Genomic DNA, 18,828 nt, shown 5'->3' with positions numbered 1-18,828 from the left:
CAGTGTCAATTCATAACCTGTTAAACGTGCAATTGTCAAGTGCTGAGTTTGTGTTCGGTTTAAAAGAACTTCCACGGAGTGTGGAACTTGTACTGTCAGGGAGTGTCCTAAGACTATGGAATCACTTTGTCTGATAGCTAGTGCTGTGGCTGCAACTGACTTGAGGGACGCAGGCAGAGCCTGGGCTACAGGATCTAATGTGCTCGAAAAATAAGCACATGGCTTGTATTGTCCTGCTTGATCTTGTGTGAGAACAGATAATGCTGTACCTTCGCGTTCTGTGACGAAAAGTGTAAAAGGCTTACGGTAGTTCGGTGTTGCTAGAACTGGAGCTTGACATAGAGCCTTCTTTAACTCATTAAAACTAAGTGTATGTTCAGATGTCCAAGGGAGGACAGTCGATACGGCTGCCTCCTGTGTCGTTAACTGTATCAGTGGTTTAGCTAGAAATGCATACTGAGGAATCCATTGTCTGCAATAAGAAGTAAGGCCGATAAAAGCACGTACCTCCTTCTGGGTCTTTGGCTGAGGAAGACTCGCTATTAACTGGATACGGTCTGGTGTCAACTGCCTACCCCTCTTGGACAGTAAGTGTCCTAAGTAGATCACTTGCTGTACACAGAATTGAAGCTTCGAAGGGGACACCTTGTGTCCCATCTCGGCTAGGAAATACAAGACTGTAAGTGAGGCTCGCTCGCAAGCACGTTCAGAACGGGCTGTGATCAGTAGATCATCGACATACTGGAGCAGGGCAGTGTCAGTTGGCATGTGAATGTTGTCTAGTTGTCTCTTGAGTGCTTGACTATAAATACTAGGACTTTCTGTGAAACCTTGAGGAGCGCGTGTGAACATATAGCTCCTTCCATTTAAACAAAATCCGAAAAGAAACTGGCTGTCTGGATGAATGGGGACACTGAAAAACGCATTCTTGAGGTCTATGACAGTGAAAAATGAAGCTTCGGAATCAATGACTGTCAATAGGGAAGAGATATCTGGGACAACTGGGTACTGGGGAATAATACATTTGTTAAGCTCTCGGAGGTCAATCACTAAACGATATACTGGGGGTGCATTTGGATCAGTACGTTTCATGACTGGAATGATCGGAGAGTTACATACATTGGAGTCGGTTTCTACAACTACTCCCTGAGCCATGAGCTCGTCAATAATTTTGGATAAGGCTGCTACAGCCTCTGGTGGCAATCTGTACTGTTTTATTCGTGGTAACACTACACCTGGCTTGAGAGTCACACGATGGGGTGTGATTTGCATAAAACCAACATCAGTTGGACCTTGCGCCCATAGATGCTGCGGAACATTGGACAATCTGGGGTCAAAATCTCGTAATACATAGTGACCCTTGAAGTCGCGTAGGAACAATCGTATCCCCTCTGGGGAACAGCATATAACTGCACCTAATTCTTTCAGTGTTTTAATGCCTAACAAATTCTCTGGACATGACTTAGTAAGTAACAGATCAGTAGTGCGGGACAATGGACCTACTTCTAGAGTAACTGGCTTTGATATTTCATTTACGATAGGTTTTCCTGAAAATCCAAGGGAAACATTTCTAGAGCCTGAGAGCGGAGCCCCTGGAACTTCGGCGTGACTTATAGTGGTCCTACTTGCCCCTGTATCAATCAGAAACTTTCTGTCTTTCCCTAATACTTGACTGTGGACATAGGGACCTTCTTGATCTACAGGTATCTCGATGAGAGGCAAGCCTACCTCCCTCTCTAGGCTGCTTCATGAATATGGCTGATACTCTGGATACTCAGACTGTGCATACTGGTACATCTGCTGTGTAACATGCTGTGTTGCAGCGATGGGCTGCGGTGCTGGAACTGTCTGTTGTGCATTCTGTGGCTGAGAAGTCTGTGAAACTTGCTCTTGTCTAGGCGGACGTGGTCTTTCTTTAGTCTTACCGGTAGCTATGTTGTGTTTCAGAACTGCACACTCGTTTATAAAATGACCTGGCTGTTTACAATAATTGCAGTTTCCTTTAACGGGAGCTGCAGGATGACTGGCTTGATTCGGACCCCTTTTCTGACTGTCTTGAGGAACAGATTGTGCAACTAGTACTTTCATTTTCGTGTCTTTCATACGTTTTCTCTCGTGATCTTGCTCTTCTCTGATTCTATTCTGGTGGTATTGAAGCATCTGTAACATCTGGGACGGGGTATTAGCTTGCCAGGTACTTTCGACTTTCAAAACTCGGTTTTTAATTTGTGGACTTGAATTCTCGACTAATTTAGTAACAAAAAGATGAGGGTATGACTCGCTACTCGTCTTGAGGCCACTGTTTATAATAAAACATTTTTCAAATCTAGAGTAAAAATCACTAGTGTCTTCGTCTTGTTTCTGTTTACATGCTGAGATTGCATCCCAGTCTTCTTTTCTAGTTGTCAATAATCTAGGCAAAACTTGTATTAATAATTCTGGTAATTCTTTACATTTATCTCCAAGACCGGTACCTGGTATTCGTGCCTTGTCTTCGGCTTCTAGGACTGTCCAATCGATCTTTTTCTCTCCCACCTCCCATTCTTTTTCTTTGAGTCTCTCATATACCCCTGCGGGCAACAGGACCTTTAACATTTTAATGATATCCGGATACGTGTATTCTCCCATACGGAGCATGTCTTTTAATTCTCGGTGGAACCCTGCTGGATCTTTATCATGACAGGGAATTAACTTTTTCATCTCTAAAAGTTCCATCTTTGTGATAGGGGTGTAAACAAACACTCGTTGCATTTCACCACCCTCTGTCTTAACTGGATGTACTTCTCGTAACGGATTCTGTCTGTCTATGTAAAAGGGTTTACTTTCTGGGGGTGAGATATGAACAAAATGCGGGTTCAAAAACGTTCTGTATTTGTGGCGCTGTTCTAGAATGACACTAATTAAATCGGTACCTAAACCTTTCCATTTGTACTGGAGTAACTCGTTCAGGACATCGTGTAACGGACCTGGATCAGAATGTTGACCCTCATACAATGTAATGAGGTGCTGGATCATATACATACCCACCAGTCGTTGCTCGGCTGGGGGCATTTTCAGAAACATTTGTGCCACTATTTCGTCTGGAAAAGTGGTAGAATCAGTAATCCATCGGACTGCTGATCGGACTAATTCTTGTTCATGCATAGTACTTAACTCACTGTAACCGATTTGTGACTTCAGAATGTGATCGGTAGCTTGAAATACTTGTTCTAGAGAACCTTGTTCTGGTGTTGGACGATGGAAAGTTGACTTGTGTTCTAGGCGTAAATGGCGATCTGGAAATCTAGATTTTCCTACATACGCTATTCTGGCGGGATTCTCGTCGTCTACCTCTTCAGTAGAAGAGTCATTTTCTTTCTCGTTTACTTGTGCTGCTTTACGTTGTTCGTGTAACTTTATTATTTCTTTACGGATTTTCTTGTACATACTCTCTATACTACTGATAGTCTTGTGCTTACCCTCGGCTATATTATCACTCCACCTTGTCAGGATTTTCATTTCGGCCTGATCTTTAGTCGGGGAATCTTGTTCTCTTATTAGACAATTAATCAGGAATTTTAATAACATGAGCTGGATCTCAGCTTTCCTTTGAGACATGACTTCACTAATACTTTCTGGATCATCCCCTGTACGGATGAAACGATATATTCTGTCTAGATCTTCTTTCATATCTGGTAGGGTGACTAGATACTCGGTCACCTTTCTCACGCGTAATGAATATAAAACCATATTATCCTCGCCTGGGACTGGATCATAGCCACATTCGGTAAGGGCTTTTCTTATTTCTGCAACAGACTGATATCTGGGCGTACGCTGTGACGCTTGTGCATGTAATTCGGCTAACGTTAAACGCTTGTGTGGCGGCGGGGTTCCTGGAGGACCTCCCCCTGCGGCCCCTAAACTAGAGTCGTCTACTGATGCTCTTCGTCCTGGCAGAGTGGGAAATGGAAATGCAGGCTGGACTTGTATGGCGGGCTGGACCGGGGGTACCGTAACAGGTACTCCGGTGTCTGGAGGAGCGGGAATTGCCTGATTTACAGGGACTGGCGGAACAGGATTTGCATATTCTGGGACTGTGTCGTCCAAATAGGACGAAATGAAAATATCAGCTGCGGTCGGTTTGTGACGTAGCTTGGTCGGAACTAGTGGTGGCGGGAAACTACTGGATGCCTCTGGGGTCGCTTTTGGCAAGCCCTCGGCAAGAAGAGGATACATACCCTTAATAAGAGCATGCCTCTGTCTGTCTGACTGTTCGGTTTTAACTCGTTCACCAATCTCGATTAATTCCCTTTCTTGGGCCCGCTCTAAGGATTCTCTACTTAATTCTGACTTTCTGATTTCTTTTTCGGTTCTTTTATGAGATTCTTTGCGCCATAACTCGATGGCATCTTTCTGTGACTGTCTGGCTTTCTTTTTCCATAATGCTTCTTCTACTCTCATGATGCACTCGGCATCCCATGTACCCGATACGGGCCATCTATACTTTTCTTCTAACTGTTTGGTATACTCTACCCATAAATCTAGATATAGTATGGCACTTATGCCATGCTTTTGATACATAAAATGACCTGGACTGTCCCTAGGCGGGACAGGAACTGCTGCTTCTAGCAGACCTTTTCTGGTTTTTAACTGACGCAGTTTTGAAAAGAGCGGCATGACTGAACTATAATCTGGACACAACACAATACACAATAAACACGATAATTACTTCACACTCATACCACGACATTAAAATACATGAATAACATTCAGAGTAACAGTTCGAACAGAATACTACCTGGAATACGGAAAACAGAATACATGAATTTTCTCGAGAACAGAACTGACTAGAACAGAAACTAGATGCACTGCTGAAACAGTACGAAACTTACCGGTCTCATACAGAGACACGTCAGGACCCGCATCCACCGAAATGGACACTTCGTTTTGTGGGTCTGTGTACCACCAACCCACGGACCAGAGTCAATTAGATTGACCCTGTCTAGATACTACCCCAGCAACGGTACTCACCGGGCAGCAAGAACGGAAGGCCTCGGACTGGACTGGACTGCTTCGACGCCGGACGGACGAACTTCGAACTTCTGTTACAGGTGGGCCTCCGGATACCTCGGACCTTGGACTCTCGGCTTGGGCTCTGGTCGGGACTCGCCGCGTTCCTCCACCGTCTCGTCTGGATGCTGGACCGCCTCCTCCGTCTCCTCCGTGGGCCTGAGGGATACTTAAAGCAGAAATATCTGCCGGTGCGCAGAAGAGTTCCGTCACGACTGCAGAGGGTCAGGGGGTCGGCGTGGCTTCACCGACGCGTGGGGAAAGGGCAAGTCCCTATTCGGGCGCCATTATGTGGTATATAAATAAATAATACCGGATCTAGGTTTGACTAGGCATAGCAATAACAGATAGCTCAATAAATAAGAGTCAAGATTCGAGGTAGTAGGAGTTTGCAGGTTTATTACAGCATAAAGGACAGGAACAGGACAACCTGCATAGGAATAGGATGGCAGAGCCCGGCAGCTGCCGGGGCTGGATCTGGGATGAGCGCGCTCGCATTTAATAACAATACACAAGTATATATAGTAAAACAGTTGCATTACAGTACATATGATAGGCGGAGCAGTGGGTGGAGCAAAGGGTGTGACACGTAGCAGTCGCGAAAGATAAGGGTGAAAATAGGTGTAACAGAGGCGTATACATAGACATGTGATGCAAACGTAACAGAATATGTCATAAATGGGGCGGAAACATGGAGGGGGCTACCTAAGGAGCCGGGACCTCTGACCTAATGGTGCGCGCAAACTGGCAATGACGTGTTACTAGGAGAAGCTGGGGGCTACGAACTCTGTGCTAGGAGCAGAGACTGAAGTCTGGAGAGTCAGGGCGACATGTACCTAAGCAGTATCTAGTATCTGATGTTTAGAGAACATGTTGATAGAATCCAAAAGTTATCGGGGTAAAGGCTAACAGACTCTAAGAATGGTGCATGCATTATTCTACATGTAGTGCGTGATGAAGAATATTAAATGACCATTAAATGCAGTATTTCTCTTACATGGAGACGTAAAGGCTAGACAATGACGGAAACTATTGATGCGGTTCAGTAGCTTAGGAATGCAGAGAAGGAGGGCTGGACTGATAACTAGAATCATAACATACTCTTGGCAGACTCAGAGGCAGAGCCAGGCTGAACCGGGCACTGTGAGGCAGGAAGTAAGTGAAGGGTCAGGGATACAGGTGGGGGCTGTATCGCTCCTCAGCGAGGGCTTCAGGAGACAGGAGCTGAATCTGGTGTCCGGGCCCTTTTGAGGCCTAGAAACGGGGACTTTACAATGGAATAACGTGCACACTGAGAAACGTGGCAACGTAACTTTAAATAGGCCTGATATTCGTAGTATTCACGAGAACTGGAAACTGGCATACTAGAGATGGACACAGCTATAATTGCGTCTTTAATCGAACATGGGGAATACATATGCATATTAATCATGCACACATAACATATGATGGAGGACGCGTAGGGACACAGAACATGGCAAAATTTACTTTTCCACAATACTGCACAGAGAGCTCTAGGATGGGAGGGAGTCCTTACGCTGGCCACACCGCTCTGGGATACCCCCAAACTTGGCACACTGTCGAACTCGAAAGGTTTCAGGCAATGGGATCTAATTGGCATATCGACAATCGGAGACCTATGGATAAGGGGGGGTTATTTCATTCCCAGCCTTGCGAGAGAAGTATGGAATGGGGGCAAATGAACACTATAGGTATGCACAAATCAAACACGCCTTGCAGGGAGCCATCCCATCTGACTCAACCCTTGCCGCATCCTCCCCCTGGAGGATAGACCCCTCACTGACCACTTAGATAAGAAGGCGATCTCCCTTACATATCGGAAGCTCGTCAATAATCTCCCTAACCCCACGGTAGTCCTCTGTAGCAGATGGGAGGTGGATCTGGGCGACATAGCTGATGAGGACTGGTTACATGCACTGGCCTCGCCCAGGGAGACCACCATACCTTCACAACTGAAACTGGTTCAATTAAAAATACTACATAGGGTGTATTATTCCCGTACTCTACTACATAAACTGGGGCGTACCCCGGAACCTACCTGCCTCAGAGGTTGTGGATCCCCAGGGACTTTTTATCATATTTTATGGGATTGCCCCAAAATACAATCTTATTGGGAGGAAGTGTTGTTTGAGATATCGGAGGCGACGGGGGTTGTGCTACAGAATGACCCTAAGTGTTGTATACTAAACATTTGGTCTCCTACTGATATGAACAAGGGATTGCAACTCTGGGCGACACTGGGTATGGCCATTGCAAAGCGTAACATTGCTAGGAGATGGGGATCTGGTGTGAAACCCTCATGTACTCGATGGTGTAATGATATGGACTCAGCAATGGTAGCGGAAAGGGCAGTATATGTGCATAGAGGGTGCCCTAAAAAATGGTCGAGAATATGGACTAATTGGAATGAATATCGAGGGAACCTATGTGAGCCCCCGGAGGAACTGCTAGATCCTGATGATGACCCATAGAGGGAGTGCCACAGTGTCTTTGCTATATGATAGCCTTCTGTGTGTTTTGGGGGCATGGCGGGGATGTCTTTGGGAAAAGTGTGATGAGGAACGATCTAAGTCGCTGCGATATATACTGTGTAACTTGGAGTACATCTGGAGGGGGGTCATGGTTGCAATTACGAGATGTGCCGTACTAGGCGGGGGGAGGCGCAGGGAGTGCCAGGCAAGGCTAGTGATGTGGCTTGTGAAGGGGACTGTCTTCATAATATGATGATGTGCTTAGGATCCGATTGAAAATGCTTGGCTAATGTAACCCTGTAGGATGTTGATAATGACTGGTGCAATCCTGATTATCATAGAGACAAGTTACGGTTGTTTATTATAAAATGAGACGGACTAGGTCTGTGAACATTATTTTCCGTAGGTATTCAGATGTTATTTACACGATTTACGACTTGGCAAGGATGGCCGTTACCATTGCATTGATGTTTAGATACTTTACGTTTGATAAATAGCGGCCAGCCTCCGGGTTGTGTGCAAGACGCTGTGTATTTCTGAAACTTTAATAAACGTCTTAAAAAAAAAAAAAAAAAAAAAGATGCAGTGGGAACAGCCAGGTCTTTTCACCAATATCATCGCTCAGCTCCGCCCGACGCGTTTCATGCCCCCAGGCACTTCCTCATGGGCTATCTGGCTTTCGAGAATGCAGGCACGATAATTGTTATAAGCACCAGTTCAACACATCAAATCCCGCCCGGTTGGGCGTGGCCACACCCGTGGCCTCTTGGTAGATGTAGTGCTACAGTATTTCTCAGGTGAGTATCTGTGCCGCTTTCAAAGTAACGAACAAAGTTTTAAGACCACAGTGGGGTGCAAAATGTTCCTTAGCTGCTGCCCACGTCCGTTAATGTCTTTTAACAGGCTTCCTTGTTCCAATGCTGCCTCGGAGTTAACCGCTGCTGCAGGACGGCACGCAGTGCCGCAGAGCACCCCTCGCGGCCTCAGGCTAGCCGCTCCAAATACAACACACAGTTTGCCTGCAATAAGGGGGCCCAAACAGGGAATTGGTTATTGCCTTTCATTTATTAAAAGATGCAGTGGGAACAGCCAGGTCCTTTCGCCAATATCATCGCTCAGTTCCGCCCGACGCGTTTCATGCCCCCAGGCACTTCCTCATGGGCTATCTGGCTTTCGAGAATGCAGGCACGATAATTGTTATAAGCACCAGTTCAACACATCAAATCCCGCCCGGTTGGGCGTGGCCACACCCGTGGCCTCTTGGTAGATGTAGTGCTACAGTATTTCTCAGGTGAGTATCTGTGCCGCTTTCAAAGTAACGAACAAAGTTTTAAGACCACAGTGGGTTGCAAAATGTTCCTTAGCTGCTGCCCACGTCCGTTAATGTCTTTTAACAGGCTTCCTTGTTCCAATGCTGCCTCGGAGTTAACCGCTGCTGCAGGACGGCACGCAGTGCCGCAGAGCACCCCTCGCGGCCTCAGGCTAGCCGCTCCAAATACAACACACAGTTTGCCTGCAATAAGGGGGCCCAAACAGGGAATTGGTTATTGACTTTCATTTATTAAAAGATGCAGTGGGAACAGCCAGGTCCTTTCGCCAATATCATCGCTCAGCTCCGCCCGACGCGTTTCATGCCCCAGGCACTTCCTCATGGGCTATCTGGCTTTCGAGAATGCAGGCACGATAATTGTTATAAGCACCAGTTCAACACATCAAATCCCGCCCGGTTGGGCGTGGCCACACCCGTGGCCTCTTGGTAGATGTAGTGCTACAGTATTTCTCTGGTGAGTATCTGTGCCGCTTTCAAAGTAACGAACAAAGTTTTAAGACCACAGTGGGTTGCAAAATTTTCCTTAGCTGCTGCCCACGTCCGTTAATGTCTTTTAACAGGCTTCCTTGTTCCAATGCTGCCTCGGAGTGAACCGCTGCTGCAGGACGGCACGCAGTGCCGCAGAGCACCCCTCGCGGCCTCAGGCTAGCCGCTCCAAATACAACACACAGTTTGCCTGCAATAAGGGGGCCCAAACAGGGAATTGGTTATTGCCTTTCATTTATTAAAAGATGCAGTGGGAACAGCCAGGTCCTTTCGCCAATATCATCGCTCAGCTCCGCCCGACGCGTTTCATGCCCCCAGGCACTTCCTCATGGGCTATCTGGCTTTCGAGAATGCAGGCACGATAATTGTTATAAGCACCAGTTCAACACATCAAATCCCGCCCGGTTGGAAGCCTGTTAAAAGACAATAACGGACGTGGGCAGCAGCTAAGGAACATTTTGCAACCCACTGTGGTCTTAAAACTTTGTTCGTTACTTTGAAAGCGGCACAGATACTCACCTGAGAAATACTGTAGGGCGGGATTTGATGTGTTGAACTGGTGCTTATAACAATTATCGTGCCTGCATTCTCGAAAGCCAGATAGCCCATGAGGAAGTGCCTGGGGGCATGAAACGCGTCGGGCGGAGCTGAGCGATGATATTGGCGAAAGGACCTGGCTGTTCCCACTGCATCTTTTAATAAATGAAAGGCAATAACCAATTCCCTGTTTGGGCCCCCTTATTGCAGGCAAACTGTGTGTTGTATTTGGAGCGGCTAGCCTGAGGCCGCGAGGGGTGCTCTGCGGCACTGCGTGCCGTCCTGCAGCAGCGGTTAACTCCGAGGCAGCATTGGAACAAGGAAGCCTGTTAAAAGACATTAACGGACGTGGGCAGCAGCTAAGGAACATTTTGCAACCCACTGTGGTCTTAAAACTTTGTTCGTTACTTTGAAAGCGGCACAGATACTCACCTGAGAAATACTGTAGCACTACATCTACCAAGAGGCCACGGGTGTGGCCACGCCCAACCGGGCGGGATTTGATGTGTTGAACTGGTGCTTATAACAATTATCGTGCCTGCATTCTCGAAAGCCAGATAGCCCATGAGGAAGTGCCTGGGGGCATGAAACGCGTCGGGCGGAGCTGAGCGATGATATTGGCGAAAGGACCTGGCTGTTCCCACTGCATCTTTTAATAAATGAAAGGCAATAACCAATTCCCTGTTTGGGCCCCCTTATTGCAGGCAAACTGTGTGTTGTATATATATATATATATATATATATATATATGTATATATATGTATATATATATATATATGCCACAGAACTCGATCCAAATCGCCAAACCCCTTGTGACTGGGGTTATTTCGCGGAGAAAGAAACGAGAGTCGACCCAGGAATGCAGGTGAGCAATTAGCTGTTTAATTCAGCAATAGCGCAGCCTGTCAGCATAACGTTTCAGCCTGCCCAGAGGCCTTGGTCTATATATATATATTACATACTGGCGGTTGCCAGTAGGTAGTTATAGTTGGGACCTATTATCCATAGGAAATTCGTAACATTCTTTTCCCAATAACTTTGGCACCGGTCGACGAAACTCCGCGAAATTTTCAAAGCTCGTGGGGCGCTCTGGTCCGCTCCTATGCTTCAAATTTCGGGGTGATTCAGCAAGTGGGGGCCCGAGAAAAAAGGGGGTAGCCCTTGGTTCAGAAAGAACTCTTTTTGTTAAATGGTGGAAATCTGTTCAGTAGTTCCTGAGAAAATAAAGAAACAGAGGTAAAAAATGCATTTCCGATTGGAAACTTTAGACACGGCTACAGCTCGAACTGCTGAACGGAATTACAGCAAATTTGGCATGAAGATAGCCCTTGCCTCAGAAAGAACTCTTTTTTCTTAAATGGTGTAAATCCATTCAGTAGTTACTGAGAAAATCAATAAAACTTTCGATATATAGAGGCGCAGTGGATCCGCGCACCCTGCCGATCACGAGCTGCATTCCAATTGGCTGTCAACACTCCAAACCAGGAAGTGTTGGCAGCCATCTTGTGCCTCGGTGGAACCGAGGCACATGAAAACAGTAAAACTAGGGCAAAAATCAAGAAAAGGGGGAAGGGGAGAAACACCCTGACCCCCTAGGCCTGCTCAGGGGGTCCCTCAAGGGGTCCCACAAATTGCGGAAAATGAAAAATGAATGTTTCATTGAAGCCCATGGGTGGGCCAGGTCCCGGGGGCCGTAAAAAATGTGTGGGTGGGGCCCCAATCCCCCCACACTGCCCCGGGGACTGCCACCCCCAGGGCTTTGAAACAATATTTGCGGGGAGCACACGCCCCTCCCGGGCTTGTTTTTTTTACCCCCAAGCCCTGAGGACCACAACCCCCTGGGCTCTGATTAATTATGATTGCGGGAGGCATACTGACCCCCACAGCCCCGGGACCGCCACCCCCGGGGCTTCTTTAAAAAAATATATATACCTGTGTGGGAGAGGGCTCGAGTCTCCCTACATGCCCTGGTGACCGCCACCTCCCCGGGGCTGTTGAGATGTTGGGAGGGGGGCCACGCGACCCCCTCTTGGAGCCTGTGATGGCCCTGGGGACCGCCACCCCCCAGGGCCTGCTCCTGCCGTGTCCCGGGGTACCCACCCCCGGGACACTGCTGTTTGCTATGACAGAGCGATGCAGAGGGGTGTAAAAAGGGGTGTGGCCTCTGGACAACTCTCTGCAACGCAGCTCCCTGGCTCATACTTGGAGGTACCTGGTGGGCTAGTTGGCCCCCAGGGACCCTCAGGATTGAAGAGGAATTAATTCCCCAACTTATAACGCGCCACAGGGTGTGTTTTCACACTTCACCTCAGGCCCGCCCCCTTCCTTCACCACTGTGCAAACGCGCCCCCAGGCGAGTTGTAAGTTGGGGAATTAATTCCCCTTGAATACCGAGGGTCCCTGGAGGCCAACTAGCCTACCAGGTACCTCCAGTATGCGCCAGGGAGCTGCGTTGCAGAGAGGTGTTCAGAGGCCACGCCCCTTTTTACACCACTCTGTAAAGCAGCTCTGTGGCGCTTACTGGAGGAAAGTGGTGGGCTAGTTGGCCCCCATGGACCCCCAGGACTCAAGGGGACTTAATCCCCTTGAGTCCTGACGCATCAGAGGGTGTGTTTGCGCAGTGGTGCAGGGAGGGGGCGTGGCCTGATGTCACAAGTGTGCCATCAGTGATGTCATTTGAGATGTCATCAGTGATGTCATCACTGATGTCACTGACCATGTCATGAGTGATGTAATATGTGACGTCATCAGCAGTGCATTGCGGGGGCGTAAGTTATAGTTAGCTGAACTAACTATAACGGGGGAATTTCTATGGTTTTGTACGTGTGAAATGTCCAGCTAACTATAACGAGCCTGAAACCTATGGTTTTTTCAGTGAATTTCTAAGGTTTTTGAAATGCTTATTTCCAACTATAACGTGCCTGAAACCTATGTTTTTTCCAGTGAATATATATATGTATACACACACACACATAATATATATATATACACACATATATACACACGTTCACCACAGCAGAGTTATAAACTTTGTTCGCGGGAACTGTGCCAGGCCTCAGAAATTTTAATGTACCGAATGCAGCACTGATTTTGCTTTCCATGACTGGCTAATGGTGTACTCTGGCATCAGTTTAATTTTTAAGCGGATCTTCATTTACTTTGGAGAGTGCCTCTGAGGCCACTGCTGGTTTTGCAACCGGCGGCCATCTCCGTGAACAGAAAACACAGTGCAGTTGTTGCCCAACTGAAATGTGGCCAGAGGTCGTTGGAGTAGGAACACAATCCTGCTTCAGTGCTTTTTCTCTTTTCCCTATTAGTAAATGTACACATATCAACTCGCATTAGACTTCAGCTCTACGACAGGCAGGGGAACTATGATGGAGTCGTGCCACACAAGAGCCCCGCCACACCTGTATTACATATAAGAGCAAATACAACTTTATGGTGTTTGACCTGCCTCTTTTCAAGCAAACCTGAACACCACAGCATCTGGAAGCACTTCCTGCACCCAGAGGGAGCCAAGCCTTGCTCCACAGAGGACGGACTGCTAGATCATTGCCTTCAGTCTACGAACAGGTGACCGCAGGAGTCCACATACAACACCTACCTTCCACACAAGGTCTTCTTGACACTCTTTCAAGGAAGGAGTCCCCTTCCATCCCCAAGCTTCAGCCAAGACCAGCAAGAAGCCTATAGCGCTAGTTGACCAAGAGTTACCAGACTAGGCGTCTTCCCAGCAGAGTATTTCTGGATTTGGAATTCCAAATTATCGGATCTAATCTTTCTTAGTAACCAATAACAAAAAATTACTTGGATCACACCTCCGCCTGTTTTGCTAGCTCCACTCAAGAAAAACACTATCTACGGAAGTGTGGCCTGGTGTAGATTTGCACACTTTGCGATAAACACAAAAGGATGCGGCTGGTTCAACACCTGGCTTGGATTCTGCTGGTGTCTGGAGTTGCCATTGTGTATTACACAGTGTTCAGGGTGGCACAGCTTCCGAAGGAAGAAGAGCCGATTTGCAAGAGGTAAGTTTCCTTTTTCCAAATTATGGTTTTGTTGATATAATAAAAATTCCTATTTGTAAAGCGCGAACATATCAATCACCCATTAAGGGTTTCAAGGCACTGGGGCCTGTAGGGAAGATTAGGTGAGCTATTGCCCAGAGTCATATGATGTCGAGCTGAGCTGCCGCGAGCAATCGAACTGTGAGCCCCGCGCTCCGCAGTCAGCCGCTCTGGTTGCGTTGCCACACTTCTCCACTTGGATATTTGGTTTGGAGCCCACATTGTAGCAGATTAATTTAAAATAGAAGTTTATTTTGAAGCTACTTTTATAAATTCAATACAAGCTTTTAGTTTCTTAACAGTTTATCGACTGTGTTCTGTTGAATGCTAAAGAGCCACACCCTGAGTCAACTGGCCAAAGAGTAGGGGCAGCTACCCAGTGGAGTCAACACTTCACCTAATCCCTAATCGAGGAACATGTCACAACAGCAGATTTTGTTTTGATATGTTGTCAGTAAGAGGAGTTGAAGGGGCAAACCATCCCGTGCTTTAGTTAAGCTTCTTCAGGACGTTTCAAAGTCCAGAAAAATCCACAACAAACCGAACAAGCATTGGCAAAGCCAAAACCCAACAAGCATTGGCAAAGCCAGTCGGTCACGGTAATGCAAGAGCTATTGGTTTAGTCAATTGCAATGCCTTTTAGCCATGTTATGTAGCAGTCAGAAATATAAAGTAACATTGATAGTTTTCACTTAATATGTAGTAGGTGAACTGCTAATCAGCCTGGACCACGGTGGAGACAGAGCGCGCTCCCTGAGCTGCCCCGCGCGCACTAAGTAAAAGGAAGAGTGCGACCCTGTCGAGGTTCATCTTGAATAAACTAGATTTGGAGCAACATCCCCTAAGAAAGGCAGCCCCGCGCGCTCGCGAAGATACTAAAACAGGGAGATGCGCGGACCCCCTGCCTACCAACAAGTAGGGCGGCCCTTCGGGGTCTGGTCCTGTGAGGAAGCGTCCCCTGGGCCGCGGCAGCGCCCACCCCGCTTTGCCAGGTGTGGGGGAGGCGCGCACAGTGATGGGAGCCCTGGAGGCGCGCGCGAGCTGCAACCGGAGCAAGAACCGGTCGCGTGGCTCTGCTGGCGCGAGGGGCGGGTGATGGAGAGGCAGCTCCCTCCCCGCCCGCGCGCCCGCCGGCCTTTAAAAGCACACCGAGGGAAAGAGCCGAGAACGAGAATCGCAGGTCATCATCCGCCGGCCCTGAGCTCCGCGAGAGGGGGAGAAGCCTGAGGCCAACGGGGAGGATGCACCAGAAGCCCGCTCCGGTCCACGTGCATGCTGCGGTGCTGAGATGGTAGAACCCGATACATGTCATTGTTGTTCATATATGACATCATGCAATGCAAGTTAATTTCTTGCACTGCGGGGGATGCGTGGGCCTGTGTTACGCCCCTGGGCCCCACCCTTTGTTCCTTGTCGGCTTCACCTGTCCCGTGTAGCAGGTTGGGGAAGGCCACGTGAAGGAAACCATTGAAAGTATTCATCTGATGACATCCTGTGGCTGAATCTGCTTGCATAGGCCCCAGACCAAGGGTCTTCAAAGGTGGGATACTAACGTCCATTAAAGGAACCATCAAATGCGTGATGTCACAGTGTCTTTGGGGATGCGGGACTGGCTGAAGTAGAATACTTTTCTCCGGTTCCCCAAGGGGCTCCTTTAAGACCATCCTACAAACAAATAGGGGTAGACAGGCCTCTGCGTTTTTTCCCATTCTTAATCGTTAAAAACTGAGCCTGGGACATTCAGACACTTTAGTGCTGAGGCAAGGGAGTTTCCAGTTACAAGGGCCTGCCTTATATGCATTTAAAACACTTAAGTGGTAATTTGGAAACTCCTCCACTTGAGGGCATCATCTGAAAAAAGGCCAGCACTTCGCCATTCCTGCTCCCGTTGGCTAATGTCTAAGCGTTGAAGAAGTTTAATCAGCTGTTGATCCGGCGGGGTGTATATTTACAGGAGCATGATTGGTCCAGTCACTAGGCACCTTTACCCACTGAGCAATCTCCACTGACTTGCAGCTAACGTGGATGTAATTGGTGGACGACAGGAGCTGGTGTTGCTCAAATTGTGTCAGTGAGACTGATTAAACAGAACGTGGCCTCAAAATGTAAACAGAAAGTGCTTTAACTCCAGTGTGTTTAATACAAATGCAGCCCTTGCTATCATCTGAATTGGCTAGGACAATGGCGACCAAGAGGCAAAGGGCCTGGACAGGCCTGGTGGAGAAGACCCCATATGTCAGCAGCCAGAGGTGCAACTAGAGACACATTTCGGGTGGGGCTAATTCTCCAAGCAATAGGCAGAGTGGAGCTGTAGGGGCTCTAAGAAGGGGAGAAAAAAACAAAGCCTCATTAATAAGCAATTTGTCTTTTAAAGACCTATGAAGTGCTCAGGTGCGGCGGTGTGGGTGCCCGGGAAGCTGTCTCATCCCATTTGCATATGGCCATGTCGGAACTGGGGTGGTGTGGTGAGCAAAATAACGATGGATTAAACCCAGATCTGTGACTGGGGTTGAATGTTTTGCCATTGAGCAACATTCCATCCATCAATTGTTGTTTTTGCATTTGCACTCATCCCGGGCTGGCACACACAACAAGGGTGGGGGGCAGGTGGCTGAAGCCCTTTGAGGCCAATGGGTGTTGCGCGCCTGTCAGCAGCGATGTGATAATAGGAGAGCAACAATGGAGCCAGTGAATGGGATGCCCATGGGTGGGTCTGAGCCCACTAAGTAGATGCAGCATGTCTTGAAGAGATAGCAAAAGCAATGTCTAGCAAAGAAGACCTCAAAATATGAGCGAGAAGGTCAAAGACTCCCATTGACTACATTTGTTATGCTTTTGGGTGGTGCAGGATGTACAGAAGACAAGGACACAGGTACGTTTCTAAACTAGTCTTTATAACGTGCTCTCTATTTAACTTGTTCCTTCACTTCAGGGCAGCTTGTATTTGCCCATGTTGCCCCTGCTTAAGAATGTTCCTCCCATCACTCCCTGTCCTGTCCCTGAGTGGGATGAGGTGTCCTGTGGCCTGATTTTGCACTTGGGAGGTCTTTATGTCCTTCAGTGACTCCTCCCCACTTCCTAAAGAAAACCAACACATTCCCTAAATGACCAGCTTTGTATTTAGATAATGACTTCCTGATCTGGGGGCTCTGGTATTTTCTTCTGCCAAAGGCTTTGCTGGAATTGGAAACATTGACTCTCGAAACCCATAAATTGGGGGTCTTGATCACAGCAAAGGGGATGGAGTCAGGATTGGCAAAGTAATGAAAAGTGGAATTTGACAGTCAACTAGAGTGGAGAAGTGTGGCTCACTGGTTAGAGGAGGCAGACCCTGAAGCAGAGGTCAGACCCGGGACCAGGGTTCAATTCCCGATGCGGCAGGGTCTTGAGCCCAAATATCCACGGACTCAATAATTCTCGTTTCGGTGCCTACTCGAATCATGGGTTCACACTCTGTAGCTCTGGGCATTAGCTTGCTTAATCTCCACTACGGCCCCCCGTGGCGGGATGCCTGGCTTTCACCTTGGGGATGCCCAGTACGGGTATCTCACAGGGAAAAAAGCCAGGACGGGTTCCCAAGGCAAGCGCCGAGATGCCTTCGGGTAATCGAGCGCTATATAAGAACGCATAATAATAATAATAATAACTATTTAAAAAAAGTCTGCTGCAGAGAAATCGTCAACAAAGGCAAATGTGAGAGTACATCTGTTCTAGATCTCTTAATTGGGCACAAAGAGGCTGCATTTTAAAATATTTAACTGGGTTAAGACACCTCCTGCAGAGATCATTGTGTTCCCTGTAATTTTCAGGGGATAATATATATAATGACGGTAAGTTGCCTCTGGTAGTTAATGTAGTTCTGGCACAGGTCTGTAGTTTGTCCTGTCACAGTTTCTGTACTCATACAGTAGCACAGACGGTTAACGTTTCTGCTACAAAACACACTGTGTAACATACAGATCAAAGATTTGTATTTTATGTAGATACCTCAGTCGGTTAATGCTTTTGAAACAGATACTTTTGTTACTTCCAGTTTACAAGCGGTAATTGCACAGTGAGCTATGAAGCGGCACCAAGGAGCTGCATGCAAACTGCAAGTCATGGGTTTAGATCCTCATTTTTTTCTCAACCTGTTGTTTTTTTAAGATTGCATTGCAAAGAAGTGTTCCTCTGGATAGCAATAAAATCTCTTTAGTATAGAAAACTCTAATCACTGCGTTATTCCATGCCAGATTTTTAAAATAACTACATGTATCTAAATGGGGATATGCACAAAATCTGGCATGGATCCGGCCCTCCAGGACTGCTTTGGAGACCCCTTACATCCTGTCTTTGTGTTTCTCACGACTATGTACTCTTAATATATAGTGTCTATAAGCATAGATGATATGTGAATCCTACACATGGGAACCCTCATTTTCCCATGTAACGTTTCCTGTACATTGAATTACACACTAGTATGAGTTATTGTTTCTCTGTATGTGTTGAAAAGTAGTCTGGGGCACTACACTGTGATGAGTAGCACTATAAAATAAATAAGTAAGAAATAAATTACTAAGTGCCATTTAATTCTTTACGATCAGAAGTGTTTTTTTGAGTTTAAAATGTTATCACTGATATTTTCACCTAACTATAACGGACGGAGGTTGGGGGTGCGACCAAGCTTTTTGCCCCGGCCGGTTTTCGGCTGATTTTGTTACAGGGCCGATTTTGCATTGCTGCAAAAACGGCCCTGTAACAAAAACGCCTCCCAGGGGCCCAAACCCGGCCCCCACCCTTGCGGCGCACCCGGGGATTGCTCGGTGCCTGCAACGGCCAGTCCGGCCCTGAATACAACTTTCCTTAGCAAGCTCTGCCACACAAC

General features: G+C 47.4%; 1 protein-coding gene and 1 long non-coding RNA gene across 6 annotated transcripts in view; one reads left to right on the top strand and one right to left on the bottom strand.

Moving 5' to 3' along the window:
- Positions 1-18,828, bottom strand: part of LOC144799025 (uncharacterized) — a 708,806-nt gene that overhangs the window by 36,355 nt on the left and 653,623 nt on the right. The window lies entirely within an intron of this gene.
- The window catches only part of LOC144799023 (alpha-2,8-sialyltransferase 8F-like), a 358,709-nt gene continuing 353,042 nt past the window's right edge, over positions 13,162-18,828 (top strand). For 2 of the 4 annotated variants that reach the window (XM_078670182.1, XM_078670181.1), the window contains exon 1: positions 13,162-13,925. In XM_078670182.1, the coding sequence (XP_078526308.1) occupies positions 13,810-13,925 (116 nt within the window). In that variant the 5' untranslated portion in view covers positions 13,162-13,809. The other 2 variants (XM_078670184.1, XM_078670183.1) reach the window with 2 other exon arrangements.

This window comes from Lissotriton helveticus, chromosome 12 (assembly GCF_964261635.1).
Source record: "Lissotriton helveticus chromosome 12, aLisHel1.1, whole genome shotgun sequence".
Classification (NCBI taxonomy): domain Eukaryota; kingdom Metazoa; phylum Chordata; class Amphibia; order Caudata; family Salamandridae; genus Lissotriton; species Lissotriton helveticus.
The sequence above is the reverse complement of the archived record's forward strand: the minus strand, read 5'-3'. Positions and strand labels throughout refer to the sequence as shown.